This window comes from Coturnix japonica, chromosome 1 (genome assembly GCF_054131305.1).
Source record: "Coturnix japonica strain WE chromosome 1, WE-NBRP24, whole genome shotgun sequence".
NCBI lineage: Eukaryota > Metazoa > Chordata > Aves > Galliformes > Phasianidae > Coturnix > Coturnix japonica.
In genome coordinates, this window is record NC_140663.1 from 103979891 (window position 1) to 104001898 (window position 22008).

A 22008-nucleotide genomic window follows, 5' to 3' on the forward strand; every position below is an offset into this window, starting at 1 on the left:
TTAGAACCTATAATGAAAGTCTGTGATAATGTTTTACCAAAAGTGAATCAAAACTTCAAAACTTTATAACAGGTGTTAGGGAAAAAATAAAATGAAAAAAAAAGATGCAAAAATGAATCTGCCTTCCCACCCTTAGTAAGAGTTAAGATAGAAGTGCTGTCTATTCTTTCTTCAACTCCTGGAATTTAGCACTGAACCACCTTTGTAAGAGCTGCAATAGAAAACGTCTTAGTCTTCATATATGAACCAAGCTTTTAACTCTTCTAGCAGCAAACATAAATGAAGTATACACAGGCCTGTGTTTTTGTTATATACTTCAGATGCTTACTGGAGTGCTGGTGATCTCTCTTTCTACTGCCTGATATCAAACCTACTTTTCTAGATGAGTTCCTAAGGAAATAAATAACAATCCTTCCCCAGCAGCATCTGTTTTCTGCAAGTATCCTGGAGGTTGCCTTTTCCAAATCCTGGGGTTGATGGTAGAAAAAAGCCCTGATTATGTTGGATTAGCACTTGTTTCACTAGTGTTAATTTTAGCATGGTCAACTGTGGTTTTAATTGGAATTATTCTATGTTGGTAATTTTCATGGAGAAACAGCTCAGACGGAAAAAAATAAATAAATAGACCACTGTTAAATGGTTCCACATTGGACTCCAAGAAGACACAGTAAGTTCTTCCTTATCTCTCTTTTTCAGTTCAAGGGAATTGAACTGATTTTTGCTGTTTTGGGTGGGAGGTACTCTGAGATGTTAAGACAGCAGTGCATCAAGGAGATATTCCTTTCAAGAACTAAAAGCTTTGTTATACAAGTATGTCACTGATATGAAAAATGCATTACTTGAACTGGGACAATGTTAAATGAGAAGGTGGTGAGTCTCTTCAAAGATACTGCAGGATGTTTTGCTCATCATAATCACTCTTTTATCAGTGTGGCACTATGCTGGATGCTTGCTCTTAAACATTTTCCTATGCTACAATTGAGGCAACAAATGCATTTTTACCCATTTCTTGTTGCAAAGAAAATCTCTGCTATAGAGATCCACTGCTTCATACTTCACAGTGCTATGCTTTCTAGGACTGACACAAATATTACATAGAACTCAACCTGAGCGATATGTTCCATAGAAGCGAAGCAGATAATTTAAATTGCAATTTATTGCAAGCACCCAATTTAGAGTTCTAGTCGTAAGCTTCAGAAGTCAGGTCCAAGGATTCTTTTACAGAGCCAGTGTTCTCCACTGTCCCTCCGGAGAGGTGAAAGGCAAGGCTTAAAAAGCAGGCTAGCAAATGAAGAAATGTGGGAGGAGATGTGCTTTTCCATAGGGCAGTTGACTCTAATTGTGGTGCTTGGTTTGAATCAAATGGCTTCAGTCTTGTAAAGGGTCAGCTGAACTTATGCTGATAACTATGACAGTTTTCTAAGGGCCCAAAGGACAGTGAAATAGAACAAAAATGTTATAAAAATCTGGCTCAAAGCTTTTAAACCAGTGTGTAGTGGCTTTATTCAGAAAAAGTGTCTAGCTGTGAATTTATTATGAAGAGTTTGTGGAGTGACCTAGTGATGCTGATTTGTACTAAAATTGCCCATAGCCAGCAGTTGCTCATCCATTTTTTCTAAATGGGAATGAGAAAAGGGAAGCAAGAAGAAATATGCAGCTCTTGCAATTAGGCCTATTTCATTCATCTTATTAACTATGCAAAATCATAAGGAGATAAATCTTTACTAGCAGTTAATAATCAGTTGGTTATTTGACAGCTGCAGGCAGGCCCAGTAATATAAAAATTACTGTCATTATGAACAGCTTCTAATAAGGAGAATGTTTATTAAAAATGTGAACACATTCCATTTCAGCTGTTACATGAAAATTTGTCTTTTCATGATGTTTAATAACTAATTTTCTGCTAGAATGACCCAGAATGATACCATATGTGTTTTGTATTAAAATTTACTGTTAAAATATCACTGTGTCCTGTAGCAGGCGTAATTAAGCTGCTGTTCAAACAGTATATGCAATATATGTGTAATGCAGCAAAATATCAGTTTACAGTCTGTTCTATTTGTTGGGTTAAAATAGTTGCAAATGGTATTAGTAATACCCTGTTCTACTTTATACCCTCTGAAAGGCTTTTTATTGTTGTTAGTTGCAAACCATCCTGGCAAAACTCTATAGAACAAAAATTAGCTTGAGCAGCTCCTTTTCGTATATTTTCTAATTACTGTGATGCTGATGCAACATCAATGTTTTGTTTGTAATTCAAAGGCACCACAGTAGAGGGCATGGAGAGAGGATACATTCTAGGTAATTCTAGCAGGATACATGATGTTCTTAGACAAACAGGATCTACTTAGTTGGTCTTCCAGATTTATAGTGAAATAGTATATATAGTATATATAGTATATAATATATATATATATTATTGTCAGTTCCATGAAATTTCAACAATTCTTTAACAGATTGATAATGAAAAGACTTCATGATATTCTTGTTCTAATTTATGGAATTTATCTATCTATAACTTTATTGCTGGAACATACCCCGAGTTTGATATTCTGACACTTGGAAGACCAACAAGCCATTGGGAAATGGTTTTTTTTTGTTACAGAATGTGTCAGGTCACCTTTATAGATGGCATATGTGTTTTTGTGATTGTTCGTTTTTCATTATAAGAAATGTCAATCAAATGAAAAATAGCACACAATATCTATGGCTTCTACAGCAGTAATATCAGCTCTTTCAAATGTATTTTAATTATGTCCTAAAATTACTTTTGGATTCATCTTTCTTTAATACAGTGTTATGTGCCTGCATTGCAACCCACCAAAGTTCAAAAAAACACGACTTAGACCCTAGAAAATCATGGGATTTACTTATATATTATACATATAATCTCTGAATATTAAATGTGGGAAGTTCGCTTTATCCTGCTTGTTTTGTTTTGAGCCTTCAGAGTCTTCTCTTTTCAAAGTTTTATAAGTAGAATTCTAAAGGGTTTTTTTGGTTGTTGTTTTTGTTTTTTTCTTTATTTCTTTTTTTAAAGCCATACTACAATTTATGTAAACTCTTCTCTTTAGGACATGGAATCAAAAAATGTGTTCTTACATGAGGACCACAAATGATACTTTAAGATGAGATTTTACTGTAGCAAGAGCAGTGTAAAATGCAATTTACTGTCATGGGGAGAAGAAAACAGTACTCTAAAACATTAAATATTGTACCTAAAAGAAAAAAGTAAAGCAAATATGTGAATAAAGTGATTTAAATATTTTCAAAATTTCCAAAATACTGTAACAATCTATTCTGTTCTACAGGAAACCGGTTAGCTCCAAAAGAAAAACTGGACATTCCAGTGTTCTTCATACCAGATACAATGAAAATGTATGAAGCTGTGATGGTAATTCATGTAATGAAGGAAAATGGTGAGAACTGGCCTTATGAGGATTCTGCTGAATTAAATAATGACTTAAAGAGGTAATTTATTTTAATGGGAAGCAAAAAAGTAGTTGAAGGTACTCAATCCTGTCATCATTTTCTCCTTTAGATATTTGTGTGTAACTCCCAAAGGGGAGTCAAGTGTCTGATTTTGAGGGCAGTAGGCATCCAATGTGAGCTTGTAATGTATCCTGTAAAGTGTGTACTTTACATAATGCAAAGTACTAACTGTCAGTGTAGTTTTGGATACTAAGCAAAGGAAAGCTCTTAGTGGCCTCTAATTTTTCACTAATAGTTGTTCTCCTGTGGACATTTTTATGTAATACATAAACTTTGCATCAGTGTAGATATGGCATAAGAGATCGTATAGTCAGATACTAACATAACCAAAGGCATGTGGATGTAAGTTATGACTTTTCTGAAATGGTTGGACCTTATTCCATATTTTTGTAAGATATGTTTAGCTTATTGCTTACAGCGTACAATAAAAAGGAGTCTCACACGTGCAGCATCTCTTAACTCCAGATTGCTTTGGAGAAAAATAAAATCTCAATATTCAATCATGATGATAGTATTATGGTTATAGTCTTCCATATTTTCCATACTGATACTGTTCACTTATTCTCCAAATAGTGTTACTATATCAGAGGATGGGGGTATTCAGGGAATACTCTGGACCTATCCAATTCATGGAATACCTGAAGCACCTCATCAGAACTTAGAGCCAGGTAGGTAATTAATAAAAAACTTGAACAGTAAATGCAAGGAAATTAATTTCTGAAATCACACACATTTGATTATGAGAATTTGTGGTAGTACTTTACCACATTCTTTAAAAAGATAAAAGCAAATTTGAAAAATGAAATCTCCTTTCCCAGCCTACAAAGTAGAAAAAGATTTGTTTTGTTTTTATTATGGCTAAAAGGAGCCAGGAGCAGATGGAATTCTTAAGGCTTCTGCCCTTTGTTATCCCAATTAATTCTAAGTTAGAGAACTGTAAATAAAACAAGATATTGACACAAGGGTACGTTTCTACTTATCTGCCCAAGATACCCCTCAAGTGAGATTACAGGTTAGATGTCCACTGTTTTGCATTTTACTCTTTAACCAAAACTAGACTGATATAAATTAGGAGTAGGTTTTCCACTTGCTCCAGAGAACTAGACTTTGAATAAAAGATGACTGATGTACTCATAGGATATTTATTGTTATTTATTTACTCTGAGAATAGTAAGTAAGTGTTTCTAGATTTGATGCACCATTTTTTTAAATGTATAACCCCAGAATTGTGAAACATAGAAATTGTGAAGCATACAAATTGTAAACCACCTTTGCAACCAAAAGCTTGAAACTTCAACTCATGTTGTAGACAAAGGACAATTTTATACCAATTTATTATTGCCTTCTCTTTTACCAACTTTTCTTAAGGAAACTGGAAAAAATGCCTTTTCACAGTAGGCAGGTTAAAATACAGGGATGACTTAAGGAAAACTGCTGCTTTTACTGTCAATTTAATTTGTTTAAGGATCACACACTGGCTAGCTTAAATAATAGAAATTACAAATGGAAAAACAACCGTTTTTTTGCTTTTTCTTTATATATATATATGCATATATATTTCTATTTCTTGCAAATTCAAAGTAGCATAGAATTTAGATTGCGAAGTGCCACCAGAGGTCATCTAATCCAACACTCTGCTCAAAGCAGGTATCATTAGATTTTGTTGCTCAGGTGCTTGTCAAGACAGATTCCAAAGGGAACTAATTTTTATCCATAAATATTACTTAGTTATGAAAAAGAAAGTATATATTCTTTTCTGGTAGTAAGATGAACCGTGAAAGAGAGTCTGGTATAGACACAGTATTTAGTGATATATCAGGTAAACAGGAGTAATACAGACAGTGTACCCTTATTCATAAATATTACACATCTCAGAATAAAAGGTACATTTTACATTCTTTCTCTAGTTTTCCCTCATGGAACCATTTAGAAGAACTTTACAGATCTCACTTAAACCCTGTCACTCAGGGGAAGGCCAATAAAAAAGAAAAGTTTTGTTGTATTTTCTACATGAATGAAATCGCTTGAATAGAATACGCGGTAATATATTTTCTAATTAGTGGTAGCGAAAAAAACTCCATAACCACAAATTGAAGCTAAATAAACAGTGTCCTGGCATAAGGGATTTGTTTTAAACACAGGACATTATAAGTTAACATGAGTTCATTCTGAATTATTTATCATAAAATTGTGATATGAAGTTCAGAGTTACTTTTTAAAGAATCATTGGATATAATTATGTTGGTTGTTTAGATAAATTACTAATTCTGAATTCTTCCGTACATAAAAATTAGGGATGATGAGTCATTGCATACTACCTTGTTGCCAGAAAAAAAAATCTAGATTTTTAATAATACAAAAAGAATTGTACGGTTTTCCAAGCTATAACTCTGAATAAAATAAAATGTAGACCTTGAAACTGAGAAGTTTGTTATCAGCTATTCTTTTTATGTTGCTATTAATACCTCTGGAAGATTCTAATTTTTTTCTGGAGGAAAATATATATTTTTTTCAGTTCTTGAATCTGATTTTCTCCTCTTCCTGTGCCACTGAGAACTGAAAGAAGCATCAACAATAGATATTAAATTAAGCTTTATAAAATTTAGTGTATAAGGTAAAACAGCTACATCTAATGAAAAGAGAGATATTATTGAATACGTAGTTTATAATCATTAACTGGATTGGAATAAGGTCCATCATGCTTCAAAGAGAAACTCATGCCAAGATTCTGTCATGGTTCATTAAAAACTGAATTTTGAACACTGATGTTCTTAAATTAACAAAAGCAGGAAATAATATTGTTTAATTTAACTTTTAAATTCCTTCCTTATTTTCATTTTAGTCTTCCTTTCTCATTGGAATATATATGAAAATATGTTGCAACTTCTGTTTGCAAAGGAAGCACACAGGAGATATTTTTCATGATTGGAAGAAAGAGCAAAATTAGCAAGTGCTGTTCTGAACCAACTCTGAGAAGGGAAAAAGGTTTTACTTAGCCTGGCTTTTACTGGAATTCCATCATTCTCCAACAACATTTAACTTCTATGTTTAATTTTTTTGTTGTTTGAATCAAGTTGCTGATAATTCACAAATAACAGATTCTTGCTTTTCTGTAGCTGTGGTACGTTGTCAAGCCAGGGAGAGAGTAGTAAAAGAAGTGGAAGTGCCACTAACTGGTGTCAATCCTGGTGCAACTGCCACATTTACCACAAGAAATTCTGAAAAGGTCATTGGAAATAAACCATCCAACATCCGAGAAGTTGTTCAAGGCACTTATGGTAAGAATAAATAGCTTAGTTATCATGTTATTTTAATAACACTTAACATATGGTAAGTATTTCACTTAATATAGAAATGCTATGACAAGAGTTGGGTATTAAAATTTTTTTCTCTCTGTCCATATTTCTACCATGTTGCAAATATAAGGCATTCATATAACAGTTGTGGGGCTTTTTTGTTTTTTGTTTTTGTTTTGTTTTGTTTTGTTTTTTTGTTTTTGTTTTTGTATCTGTCTTGGATGGGAGGCTTGCACACGTACCATCTCTTCTTTAAAAAGGAATAGCTTTCACAATATCTAAAGCCAGCAAAAATACATTGGTGTAAGCATTACAAGGCACTGTATATCTGCAGGCTGTCCCTGTTTGTAAGATGCATTCCTACCAGCAGGCCAATATCTGCAGCAAAATGGATTGAAGGAAGAGGTTCTGTTCGAAAGAAGCAATAAAGCTTTATAAAAAGATACCTTCCACTTACTGTTAATCAGCTGAGGACACAGTGAAAATCAATTTCTTCAGAGATATGCCAGCTTCTCATATCATGCCTCATTTTGAAAGAGGATGATATGTAGTATAAGTGTACTACAAAGTAATAAGAAAAGAATGCTAGTTACTGCTGCATGCCTGTTATTTCTGTTCATATGTCTGTGTACTGGCATTAATTTTTACAGTGATAAGTTATGCATCATAATACAATGTTTTCAGTAATTATTTCACCTTTCAGTCTTAACCTACATGTGATTTTTAGATCAGAGCAATCTTATTTATTTTAAGAAAAAATGTTATATCAGAATTATATGTGTGATATGAGACATTTTAAATAGAGTTTAACATAGCTATAAATGAAGGAAAGGGAGTTCAACCCTTTCCATCTTTGTCAAGAGAGAAAGGTGGTAAAACAGTACAGAAGTTGCTATGATTGCAATGTGTTAGGTGTTCAGTTTGAGACTTGTCTTTTCTGTATCATCTGTACCATTTGAGTTATCTTTAGAGCCTAGACCAATGGTTACTTTACAGGAATACTGTGTTAGAGTAACTTCCCTGCCAAAGAATTATGGAAAAGTGAAACTGCAAAATGTGGATCTAGATGTTTTACATCCTTCATATAGGTGATGATTTTCATGCAGCCATGGTCCCACTCCCCTTTACTAGCCAATGTGGCTTTAGATCTGCAATCACTCTCCACTTTGTTACATTAAACAGATTTTGGGGGAATATTTTTAATAAAGGAGGGGATCTGAAATTGTGCACAAAGTATACTTACTGGTTACTTACTTAAACTTTATAATTGCTCATGTTGCAGTATCTAGGAGTGTCTATTGTCAAAGCAAAATCATACCTTGTCATAATTAAAAACACTAGTGATCAATCCAGTAAAATAAAAAGAAGCGAAGGTCTCATTTTGCATAGTTGTAAATGTTATCAATGTGACATTATTTGACCTCGTGAGAACAGTGATGTATCCAAAATAGGTCGCATGCTGGTTCACTTTAGAGAATTTTCTCTTGAACACAGCTGCCCAGAGAAGCTGTGGTGCCCCATCACTGGAGGTGCTCAAGGCCAGGCTGGATGGGGCTCTGGGCAGCCTGAGCTGGTGGGCTCAGCTGGTGCCCGCAGCTTTCATGTCCCTTCCAACCCAGACCGGTCTGTGATTCTATAATTCCACGATTCTGTGGTTTTTTTCTTTTTTTACAATAGAATAGCAGACAGACTTAGCTTTTTATTAACTTGTAACATTTGAGTAGGCCATCTTAAGCATACCTCAGCTATTTCTTTCCAAACTGGTGGCCTCCAAATTGACAAGAATAACATATATTCAAGAAGCTGAGACAACATTTTAAAGGACTTGCAGATTTATGATGTGTAGTGCTTATTTTACTAATGGGACCCATATTTCATGTTTATAATGCTGGCTTAAGCACGTACTGCAACTCATTGATTTGGGACATCACTGCATTTTTTTAAGCAAATAGTCCAGTAATAAAATGCTTGAAAACATAGGTTGAAGATCATTTGTAACTGGTGATTTTTATTGACCTGTCATTACTGCTATATGAATTTAATGCCTAGTAGGAGTTGGATTTAATGGTAGTATCTGAGTTTTCTGCAGTCTGCCACTAGTAAGGTAAACAAAAGTGCAAATCCATACGATAACAGGCTGGCAATATAGTTATCTTCTGTTTTTTTGGTTTTTTTTTGTTTTTTGTTTTTTGTTTTTTTTTTCCTGAAAGAGTGATTCATCAAGGTTTACGTGTAGTAAGCACTTCTTATATCCAGATAATTCCTGGCAGATCAGATTTAACCAGCTACTGCTGTAGTTCAGTATTCAAATTGTCTGACAGTTCTTGGGAAGTGAAAAATCTTTAAGTATATACCTTCTGTTAAAGAAATTAAATTTCACCCGTTCCAGAAGATATCATTTGAAATAAATAGAAAATAATTTCTTCATTAAGAAGGGACAGTCTAACCACTGTGAAGTTGAAATGATTGAATTTGTTGTTTGGAAGTCAGCAATGTTCCAGTGATAAAGTAATATAAAGTTGATACTTTAGACATAGTAACGATGTTATACCCTTTTAAAAATAAGTTTCAATTGCATTAAATACATGTGTTTATATTATTTTAGTTTTCTTTTTAGATATAGTTGTTATTTTTTTCACTAAGCCTTATTTAAGATGTAAATTCATTCATACAAGTGTAGAAGTTCTTCTTTTTTACTCTGATAAAATATGTTTTCTTGTGTACTCTACACATTCACTGGAAAACAGTGCTTTATTTTCCACAGCATTGTATAAAAGAAAAGCATCATTTACAAGATATCAGTTACAGAAAGCATGTTTCTAAGCAACCAAACTTCAGTATGTTGAGAGCATATGGAGTATACAATGACAGTACCTGCTGAGGAATTACACCTACTTAAGTTTTTCACATGAGCTGGGCAATTAGAGCTGAGTGTTTATAATTAACTTACTTGATCTTTATTTGTTCATAGTACTCATATCTTAAAGTTTAATCTTTGTTCCTGGGTTATCATTTCTGGGAAAGTTTCATGTGATTTAGCTTCTGGTGAACAGTACTGTCTAGGCTCCAGAAGTGAGTTTTTCGTGTTATGTGCAAGTTTTGCAGCTATACTGACCTGTAATCAGATGAATAGCCTACTTGCACCTAGAGGTCAAATGACATTTTCCAGATATGCCAGTTCATAAATTATATTGGTATACATTTTATGGAGAGTACTCTTTGTTTCACCATCTAAAAACAGAAATATACACATAGAAATATATATATGTAGGTATTCTCTACAGTTTTATGACAATTACCTAGTATTCAAAACCTCCTAAAGTACTGAATCTCATTTAGGATTTACAGAAATCCTTCATTTTCTTCAGTTTCACTAGACCAGCTCTTTGAGACAGAGGAAGAACACCTTCCTCTATTAAAAAATGTTTTCCACTGTAGCAAGATTTCATGTTGGCCAGTACTATGTATTCCAGTAAACCATTTTGTATTCCATTTTGACATGACAGGTCCGGATCAAGAAGCTCACCTGAAATAATTTCAATGAAATTTGCTATTATCAAGTAAACTTATCATTGTATTGTAGAAAAATACCAGTATAGGTGGAGAGAAACTATCCTCATATCATCTAGACTGTTTTTAATATAATTGCTGATAACATGTGGGAAGTGAATTCAGAAAGCAATATGAAGAAGATAATAATACTGAAAATGGTTTTATATATAACTTAAGCCATCTCTCTATTATGAGAATAATTGTGGAATTATTTCTGAAATGGTGTTAGGAGCTGAAGGAATTATATAAATGAGTTTTATGAATGAGATTGTACACTGGTTTTTTTTTTTACTCTGTGAGAAGCATAGGAAAGAAAAACAAATTGATTGTTCTGGATTAATAGATTGGAGAAAGCTGTTAGTAAAAGCAAAATGCAAATGATGAGAAGGCAAACCAGCACATGATAGGAAGACTTATGGATTACCTGGTTGCTAAGGATGACAATTCCCTCTGGAAAACAGGGAACTAGATGAAGTCAAAGAACAGAGTAGTGGAATAGAAATGGAAGTATAATTCGATTATTTTATAAGATATGCAATTTTTGTTTATTTATGAGTGAAGCACACATGAGACTCAATGCATTGTTTTGCTTTCTAAAATAAAAGTGTAGGCTCACTGCATGAGAACTGTTTGGTCACAGCCTGAACCAGTGATTGAGCACTTGGTGAAGGATCACAGCCAGCAACCAGCCCTGGGAGTACAGGCACATGCAATTCACCTGTGTGACTGAAAGCTAGACCTTGGGTCTACCCCTCCCTAAATTCATGTAAGGGCTGGCAGCCAAAAAGGGAAGCATCTCTTCTTGATAATTGTCTGCTCTGGGAGATTCTAGAGAATCCTGAACCTTTGAAAGGGATGAGCTACTTGTTCTTTTTTTTTTACTGGACTGTGACCAATACCTTTCTTGGGTGATCTGAAGCTGCTTAAGCTATATTTAATACCTCCTATCCTTACATACATTGACTTCAAAGGATTGGTGTGAGTTGTTAATATGCAGAAGATAGTACTATATGAGATTTCTTGAGTGAATACCTGGAGTAATACCTGGAGGAAGGAACAGCTGTAGTGGATGCTTGTAAATTATCATTTGATTGTAAAACAAGAAAATATAAATTTTCATTTACATTTACAAATGTTAGATTTTCTAAATTTTTTTGCACATCAGAATCAATAGAAAATAACTAAAATAATACACAGATACTTTGATTAAGATCTTCAAATGGAATTGCACTTATGTGATTGTAATGTAACAGGTTACCTAAGTCCATTTAAAAAAAAAATAGCATGTTTTTTCTCACATGAGAAACAGTCCACATTGTTTAGTATACCTAGAAAAATAAAATTTGCTGATTAAAAAAGAAACTGTAAACTATCATCAAGCAACTTCAAACTTTTTAAATGAAATGTTCAAATCTTTCAATTTTAGGAATGGAAAACATCATGCAACTTAGAATTACCTTCTAACACGAAGGTAAAATCACACTCAGTTAAAACATTCAATGCTTGCAGCAAACCAGACCAATTGTAAAATATTCCTAAGATACTCATTCATCCTCACAGAAGTGCAAAAACAGTAACTCTAATATGAAATGAGAAACAATTCAATTCTTCCTGGTGTTACTTCTTTTTTTTTTTTTTTTCTTTTCCACTCATGATACCCAGGAAAAGGGGGAGGGGAAGGGGTCTGAGGTAACAAACAGAAACTGATTGGCTAATCTGCCCTAACAAATCTCTGAAGCAAAAATATGGGGGTAATACCTCCTATATTATTACGCTGGCCCACAATGTCAGAGGCAATCATTTTCTTTTCAGTCTGAACCTTTATTCCTCACCCTTTTAATTTCCTTCTGTCTCGTGGGTGTTCCTTAGGATGCTCCTCTGCCTTGTCATTTTTTTTTTAACAAGTCTGTTGCAGGTTAAGCATTATTTGCAAAGAGCTCAGGCAGCAATATCTCCTGTAGATATCCACAAAAGACTATAGCCTCATAGCACAGTGCCTTTATAGAATCAGAAACTACATTATAGAACGAACTTTCTCCAGCGAGGTCAAACACTTACTCACTTTCTCAGGAATAAGAGGGAGGTATGAAAAGCTGTAATGACATGGTGAAACTCTATTCCAGGTCAGAAATATCCTGTGTGCTGTTCATGGAATCTTATACGGATATTAGGGACATTAATGCCTTTGTGACCGGAACATAAGTTCAGTTACTAAGATTCTTAATATATGAGCATACTAGGCTTTTTATTTTTAAGTATGTGAAATATATCTACTAGTTCTACACTGAATCATTATAGTAGTGAGGATTCAGATTTAGGAAAGAATTCAGATTATTCCTGATTATCTGCTCAGAGTTCTGGTTTTCCACGCTACCATTCTTAAGAGTCAGAAAATTAAAAAGAAGCGGTCTATTTCATGTCCTCTTCTTAGAAGCTAGTTTAAAAAATCCTGAACACTGACTCTTGCATGACTAACACTTATAAGTTACAGGCAAGTCATGGAAGTATATAATTCAAAAATCTACTGATTTTCAAACAGATCTACTTCAGTAATTCTGACAGAGCTGCCAGTGTTGCCTAATACATACTACTTTTGGAAATCTTCATTTACAGAAAGCAAAACAGCTGAAAATTGAGATTAATTGCCTTTAAAATCAAAACATTTATAATACTTTAAGAAATTAATCTTAATAATTATTCAAATATTCTTACTCTTTTTAAAAATTTATTTATTTATTTTTTTTACTGGAATGATATATAATATCCTTTGGGATATATGAGGATGTAATTTCCATAACCAGCCTTATATAAATAGCATGTTACATCTTCTAGGTATTTGAATTGATGAGTATTTTGTTATTTAATCAAATGTAGATAAAATTCTTCCTACAACTATTTTCAGTGTAGAGATGGATTTATTGGAATGCGCTCTATATCTGCATATTTATTTTACAGTTTGAATTAGATAAAAACAGAAAACAGTTAACTACACTAAAATGGTTTTTGAAAGATAACAGTTCTTTATGGAAAGCATGGTTCAGCATTGGAATAGGCTGCCCAGGAAAGTGGTAGATTTGCCATCCATGTAAGACAACTGTGGATGTGGCACTGGGTTAGTGATAAACTTGGTGGTATTAAGTTGTGGGTCTTGATGATCTTAAAGGCTTTTTCCAACCTAAATGAATTTGATTCTATGAATTCCTGGTACACAAAGTGCTAAGCTAATGTTTTGAGGAATATTGAAACAATTTTTCTTTATATCAGCATTACTTTAAAAATTATAGTTCTGCCTCCAATATTTTACTTGTTTCACAATTTTTAATTAAAATTGGAAATTCTGAGAACCAACATAACTCAGAACATTTGAAAATTTGGACAAATTTTTAGCCATGAGTCTCCTTTTTTTTTTTTTTTTTTTTTTTTTTTTTTTTTTCCCCCCTCTATTTACTGCATGTTGTGATAGGGAGGGGTTTGGCCTGTTCTCCCAGGCAACAAACAGGACCCAAGGAAATGGCTGCAAGTTGCACCAGAGGAGGTTTAGATTAGACATAAGGAACAACTTTTTCTCTTAGAGAGTGGTCAGGTGCTGGAATGGCTGCCCAAGGAGGTGGAGTCACCATCCCTGGCAGTATTCAAGACACGTCTGGATGAGGAGGTACAAGAGATGGTTCAGTGGCTTGTGGTAGCAATGGCAATGGGAGGACGGTTGGACTGGGTGATCTTGCAGGTCCTTTCCAACCTTATGATTCTATGATTCTATGTTTGTTTAGGCAGCATGAGTATTATGGAATTCTCTAGAATGAAATGTAACTCATTCACAGGGGCTTCTGAGGGTATGATAATATGGTAGCTTTCAGAGTCTGCAGCTGATGAAATATGAATTACGGTCTTATGATCAATTATGATCAATTATGGTTTTTTCTGTTTTAAACTAGATCAGTGCTTTCAAATATTGAAACTATAAATTCATATTTTTTCCTTAGGTGTTGTAAGTATTAAGATACTTTAAATGCTTGACAAGGGCATATAACAGATTAGAAAATAAACTGGAGCAGAAAAAATAGAAATATTTAATTACACATGACTAAAAGGTGCCATGCATAAATAACTTTGAATGCTAAAACCACCATGCAGTTTATATTTTTTTCCTAGTACTTAAATTGTAAAATATACTTTCTCCTGAGCTATGCTGTGTGATAAGTGCTGAAAGATCTATCTACAAAACAGCTATAATTTTCCAACTGCAGGATGCTCCAAATTATGTCATTTTTTCTCTCCCATAAAAATTAATTTTTATGTCTAAATCTTTGCATTTTGACATTTGTCTAGCATGACTACTCTAAGCCTTGGGCTGTGCTGAAATTCAGATGCATGGTATAAACATATTTTTCAGAAAGATAAACAACAAATGGAACAATAAAGGATGATCCCAGGAATGTTGTAAACTGTGAGAAAAGCATTCATATTTATTTCCATAATAACCAGAACTTTTATTGCTATAAAATACTCTTGTAACAGATGGATTCATGCAGGGGATCCTGTATATTCAGTACTCAGTATGTATGTACTGTGACTGCTAATCCTCTGTGCTATTAGTAACTTGCTTACATCTGTGAAACTTTTAGATCAAGCATAAATCTTATTATCACAGAATGGTTTGGGTTGGAAGGGACCTTAAAGATCATCTAGTTCCAACCCCTGCTGTGGGCAGGGCTGCCCCCACCAGCTCAGGATGTCCAGGGCCCCATCCAACCCGGCCTTGAGAGCTGTCAGTAGCTGTGTCACTGATAAAAATGTTGAAGAACACTAGCCCCAGGAAAGGCCCCTGTGGGACACCACTTGTGACCATCCTCACCTGAATATAGAGCCACTGACTACAATCTGTCTGTGTCCATACAACGAGTTCTTTATCCACCAAATAGTTCACTGTTCAAATCCATCTCTCTCCCATTCAGAGATAAAAATGTGATGTATGACCATGTCAAAGGCCTTGCACAAGTCGAGGTAGGTGAAATCCAATGTCCACCAATGCCATCTCTCCTTTGTAGACCACCAGATTTTTCAGGCACAGTCTGCCCTTGGTGAAGCTACACTGGTTGTCTCATATCACCTCCTCATCTCACATGTATGCTAACATCTCCCAGAAGGATCTACTCCATGGTCTTTCCAGGCATGGTCATGAGACTCTCTGGCCTGTAGTTTCTTAAGTCTTCCTTTCCCTCTCTTGAAAATGAGAGTCATGTTTCCCTTTTTCCAGTCCCCAGAGACTTCTTGCTGCCATAACTTTTCAAATTTGATGTAGAGTGGCGACCACATCAGCCAGTTACTTTAGAACACTGGGGGGCATGTTGTCGGAATTTTAGGATTCCAAATTAGAAGGCTGTGGGAATCAACTTTGGAGCTGACTATAAGCAATCCTCTAAAGCAATCTGTAAGCAGGAGTTTTGCTCAGCCCATTGTACTAAGCTGTGCACATTCAAAGTAGGCCCTGAAATATGTAGTCAAAATTAAATGAAATCTTCTGTAAGATATGATGATAATGTTGAAAGATTTTTATTTGTAGAACATGTGCAACTTTTAAATAGATTAGAAATCTGAGATTCTTTTTTTCATAGTATTGTTTCCTTCTGTGCACAAATTAGTGTTCTATACTAAATACCACTTTATTACATCAGAAAGAGGTGTTTGATTCAAGAAGCTTAGTTGTTTATTATTATACATAACTACTTTTCATAGCTGGTACAGAGAATGAGAGTAGAGGCTGATAGTGGCACCTTTTCTGTTTTTCTGTACCATATTTATCAGGTTGGCAGTCATCAGTGGCACAGATGTTCTTACTGAGAATTTATTTTTGAGATTATCTCAATGTCATTGCTTGAAAATAGTATCAAATTCTTGTGATTCATGTCTGCCTGGTAAAATAGAAATACCTCTCTGTAACACAGAAGTGGTAACCAGGATAGTGTTGCTTTCATTGTTTACTTTTCTTAAGTTTTTCAGCTTCTCTTTTTCCAGATCCTATATAGCTTTCTATATGACATAGCAAATTTTTTTTATGCAGTCAGAAGCACATCAGTCATGTTCTGAGTAATTACTAGTTTCACTTATTCGTCATTTTTTAATAACAAAAGGCCAAGTTGTTACTACAATATGTCCAACTGTGTGATGTTTGAGTGCACACAGATTGATCATTTTCCCTTGTATCATTTAGGTTTCTCTGCAACAGTGGAATTTCAGTATGAATTACAGTATCAATCAGATGAAATTAAATCTCAGCTTGAACCTCTAGTTGGTGTGCATCTGATTCAAAGAGAACGGGATGCAGAATCTGGAATTATGAAACTGATCTTTAATATAGTATTTGCACCTAACAAACCAATGAGGTAAGTCCCTGTTCCTTATTACTCATTGAACACAATAAAATCCTTATTAAGTTTTTATCTTTGTGTGTTTTGACCTGTTGTGTTAGATATTCTCAGCTGCTGTTTCTGTTCATGTTGTCTTTGGAATTAAGGCTGGCAGTATTTCTTTTCAGCATTTGCTAGATGGTTCTGTTGGGTTACTGTCTTAGTGTGTGTGCATCAATTTACTTGTAAGTATTAAGTATTGAAAGTGTTATGACTTCCAGTGAAAGTGAGTTGCTCTCAAATTCATGAAAAGCATACAAGCAGAATGGTGTGTCAGCTTTGAAAAAAAAGTTTCCTAGGCAAGAATATGTAAAAATTCTTTGGTTGGACAGGATGACTGAATTTGAAAATGAGATTCTATTGCCCTAGCAGCAATGGTCTGCAGAAAAATATTGTCCTCTTCTAAAGTTGTAATAGACCTCTTTAAAAAAAATAAACTGTGAGAGAGAAAACCTTTTGGAGAGAAGGGGAAGTTGCAACTTTCTTTGAAAACAGTCAACAGGAGGAGGCTGGTGAGATGCTTCATTACCATACAGAGGCTCAAGGTAAATTCAGAGGCTCAAAAATACCAGGGATTGTAGAGAGTAATTGCTGCCATACATCAAGGGCTGTGTACAGAGAAAGTATTTTTATGAGTCAGAAGGGAACTGTATTCACAGTAGCCCACAAAGTTATTAAAATAAACTAAGAGCAAACCTTTAAGGAGGGCTTTCCATCCACTTCACACAGCGTCTTGTGTCACAGAGAAGAAACCTTCTTGTTTACTACTCTGCCCTTATTTATTTATTTATTTATTTATGCTTTTGCTTCTTTGTCAGTTGTTTGTTTGTTTGTTTTGGTATTTTTATTTGGTTTGCATTTTTCTGTATTTGAGAACTATTGGGTTGGGTGTAGAGGGCCAAAATACTGCAGTTAAATTACTTTTTTCTATCATTGTGATCTACAGATTACATAGACATAAGTTATATCTATCTGATTTTAATATGAACTCCTAACAAACATTCTGCTTCAAATCTCTCCTAACACTGCAGTAAGTAAAGAATAACAAGTAAAACAAATTGAGTTAAATTTATGTATCCAAAGAGAGTAAACAAATATCATGGCTATACCCATTATTTTGTTTTCATATAATGTCTTTCCTTGTATTTTACTGTAAATATCAAATGCTTCATATTTCCAGTATAAAGTGTGACAAATACATAATATGCCATGTAAAATTAAGGACATATACCAATTCAAAGCCATCTGTATTTTCATCTTTCTGCAGAACAAATCTGCACAGTTAAAGGTTATTTTGGACTTTTACTAAGTTTGTTGTATAATATTCTTCAATTAATAAATATTCATATCTGAAATTTTAAGGAATGAAGGAACTTTAGTAGTACATTGCACTAGAGGAGGCATCTGGAAGTTCCCATTGCTGTTTATTGCTACAGAGCCAGAAGTGGACGATGTCATCAACATTGAAGCAATTGGCCTAAATAAGGAATCTGTTGTTGAGTTTAAGCTCACAAGCCAAACAAGGTAAAAATAGTTATGATTTAGTATTTATGCAGTTTTCAATAAATTAAACTCACACTCAGAAACACTGGATAGAATAGACTGAGCAACAGAAATGTGACTGAAATGCAGTTATTTCAGAAATATGTTGTTACCATCAAGTGCTCCATTGTATATCTAACAAGTGGGATCTTGAAGCTACTCTGTAGGAAACGAAAACATTCTACATATTAATTTACAGCCCTTCAGGAGAAAATTTATAGAATAATTCAGATGCTTATGTTTTGAATAAAATCTTGCCTGAAAATGTTTCGTGTCATATATAATACCCTGCTAAGGAGGATGTGTGATGATGTTAGAGGCTAAATGTTTGTTTTAATTCTTTCTCAAAGTACCTTATACTTCAAACAAGTTAAAAACAATCCTTTGCATTGTACTTTATTTTTTAGAAATGTGTAATTCTTTTGAAAGTGATCCTATTTTATTATGTAAGAATATATGTATCTGTCTGTACTCTTACTTTTTCATTACATGAAATAATTCTGTCAGATTTTGTTATCATTGGTCTACACATATGCTTTGAAATCCTATAGAAATCTCTTGAAGTAATTTAAAAATAGTTTTAATTATCTTTCCAGCATTTTCTCAGTATTTTTCTTATACTGTAGAAAACCCATAGTGTCATTTGTATGGAGCATTAAGAAATATGTGCTATCGATACATAAATGTTAAAATAGTGGACAGAATTAGCTTATGGAATTTCTTAAGTTTCTTTTTTCTTCTTTGCAATTTTCTTTTTTCTTTTATTTTACTATATATCTAGAATGTGTAGCAGACAGACTGCTTTCACTTCAGATACATGATTTTGAAGCATCCCCAGCAATGAGTGTCTTTGGTTCTAACTGACTTTTTAAAGAGCGTATTTCCAAAAGCTGGGCATCTGAGATAGATGGTTGTTCCAGCTTTTAGATGTCTGTCAGTTTTGATAATTGCTAAGGACTCTGAAAAATGCTGCTATCACAGTGTTCAAGGTAACAGCTTAAACAGAATGGGCTGTTTCTGGAACAAAAATGAAGCAATTACTCTGGCAATACTGTAATCTCCTGGTAGGGGTTTGATAGTAGTGAAGAGACCTAATGTTCTCCAAAAAATCCTGAGTTGTTATAGTTATATAAAGAAGGAGCTATAATGGAACACAAATTCTTCCCCTAAACAAATTCTAATTTTATTGTACATGGCAAGTATTTCCCCAGTATGTTTCAAACATAGAATATGAAGCTTGCATGTAGTGAAAACATTCCATGTTGTAAACAGTGCCAACAACTGCTATGTGAGATTTATACTCCTTTATCTTTGGGTTGCTAATGATGTTTTGGTGGTGGAGGTTTTATTATAGAAATAGAACTGTAAGCCAGCCAAAATGTGGCATACCGGATCTGCAGTTTAAAAGCAATTACACAAGAAACCTGTATGTTGAGGAGTAATTTGATGCTTGAATAATTCAAATGTCTCAGATTAATAATAAAAATTGTGAAAGATTAAAAATATAGATTAAAAATATTAATTAAAAAAATGATATATAGAGTGCCCTTCTATAGACCTTCCACAGGGGAAAAAAAAAAATCATTCCTTTGCATATTTTTCATAATGAAAGGGTAAGTAGCCCAGTTCCATAAAGAATTCATGATGGTATTTAAAATGTGTTTGTCCTATCCAGCTTTGCCCCAAAACAATGTATGTTCTGTGTTCATTTCTTTCGGTAGATAGTGACTCACAGCATTTTTTCTTTTTTTTTTTTTTTTTCGAGAGTAAATTGGGGAGTGAGGAATAGAGACAGATTTCTGAGTAACCTCCTAGAAAGGGAATCTGCAATTGTGTCTTTCTTCCCTCTTGCTACTTGCAGGACAGAGCTGTTGTATTGAGAGAACTTGCTCATCTTTTTGGGCTGGCAGATTGTGTAGTGATGCAACAAAGAATATTTGAGAACCTCTGATGAAATAAAGTTTAATATCTGTAAGGACGGATTAAGATCTTGTATGTAACAAGCTGACGGCTTCACAGAGCACCATTGGTGATCACTGCAGACCTATGTAGTCAACCTTTCCTCTTCTGTACAGCTGCAATTGAAATGCACATTTCTCCTTTTAATTTCACTCCTCCCCAGCAAAAACTCTCAGTCTGTATGAAGTATTCCAGAGTAAATTAGTTATTTTCCAGTTTACTTATAAGCACATTTGATGTAATTGCTTCAAGAATTATGACAGTTACAAATGAGAGGTAATTTCTGGTCTGCTCACAACGAAGTACAGTGATGAATGCAGTGAGTCTATGCAAATACATAATGCATTCTTTTCATAAAGGTAAAATAGTGCTTGCCTGCTTGCAGTGAGCACAGTCCAGTATCAGCTTCAGGAAATAATGAAAGACAATGAGAATGCAGCCACACAGTGTTGTCGTATGAAAAGCCTTAAGAATATTTTTTAAATCTGTCTGCATATAGAACAGCTGTCATATATGAGTAGTCCAGTACTTTCAGCTTTATGAATTGAAAAGAGATGTATTGGGTAGTTTCCTGTAATGGCATTGAGTAGTTCAACTCAAAAAAGCAGATTTCACTTCTTAAATAAGAAAACATTGTCCATTTTATAACATTCATAGATGACCATATTTTGGTATTTGTCATAAATGTAGGTTCTATTCATTACCAACTGAAACCATTGGCAATGTTTCCACCAAAGTAATTGGCTTGGGCACAAAGCTCTGATTTTTTTTTTATCATTAACATTTATTTTGGTAATTAATGTATTATTGAATGCCAGTATTTACAGAATAACAGTATAAATCAAATAGAATAGAAAGGGTATTCTTCCTGGATAGAAATTACAGAAAGTTGTTTGATGTCCCACTCAGATTATTGCCCCTTTATTTCTTTATAGAGATCAGTCTCTGTAATTGAAACGAATTATAAAAATTCTGTTACTGATGCTTTGCTTAAAAAAACCCTAGTCCTTTCTTTATTTGGTCTACTGAAAATAAATTGTTAATACATTTTAATAATTATGTATTGAGATCAGAACTACTTTATTAATACAGAACACTTTCTACAGAATATTTACAAGTATGTGTGCCAGTATAGATTTTGCTAGATAAATGCATATGCACAATGCATTCACTGGATTTATTTTATTAAACAATATTAGTTTTCCATGTTTTGTCAAGATACTTGATAATTCTTTCCTGTCCATCCTGTCTGCTTTATCCTCACACATCAAGCCTTCTTTCATCAATTTATTTAATTATGTTAGTTATGTTTCCCATTAAACAAATTTTACCCATCCATCTATCCCAACCTCTTTCCAATCCCATGTTTATCACAAACAGGATACTTGTTACATTATGGGAAGTTTTCAGATGGACTCAAAGTTTCAGATAAATAATCTTAATTTGACAAAATATATTTAATAAAAAATGCAATATCACATTATGATCTCCACAGAGTGGTTATCTACAAAACTCAGTTTCCCAGGGTTATAGAACTAGAGCTCAACTAAAGACAGAAAAAAAAAGCAGGTGGACTGGAGAGATGAGAAATGGAATTTAGGCTTTAAATTGACTACAGATGCAGGTGTAGTTATCTTTAATTGCGTTTCACGTCTTGAACACCACTCCGGATATTTTCCTGATTTCATCTGTGCATGTTTCCTAGTGAACAGAATTATGTACTGTGAAAGTGTTCCTTCATCACGCAAACTTAATACCGA

At 34.0% G+C, this 22008-nt stretch overlaps 1 protein-coding gene across 1 annotated transcript in view; it reads left to right on the forward strand.

Moving 5' to 3' along the window:
* Positions 1-22008, forward strand: part of CFAP47 (cilia and flagella associated protein 47) — a 227488-nt gene that overhangs the window by 191058 nt on the left and 14422 nt on the right. Inside the window, exons 58-62 of the mRNA XM_015884388.3 lie at positions 3312-3471; positions 4066-4160; positions 6609-6770; positions 16552-16723; positions 18110-18271. Coding sequence (XP_015739874.2) covers positions 3312-3471; positions 4066-4160; positions 6609-6770; positions 16552-16723; positions 18110-18271 — 751 coding nt within the window. The remainder of the gene's footprint in view (positions 1-3311; positions 3472-4065; positions 4161-6608; positions 6771-16551; positions 16724-18109; positions 18272-22008) is intronic.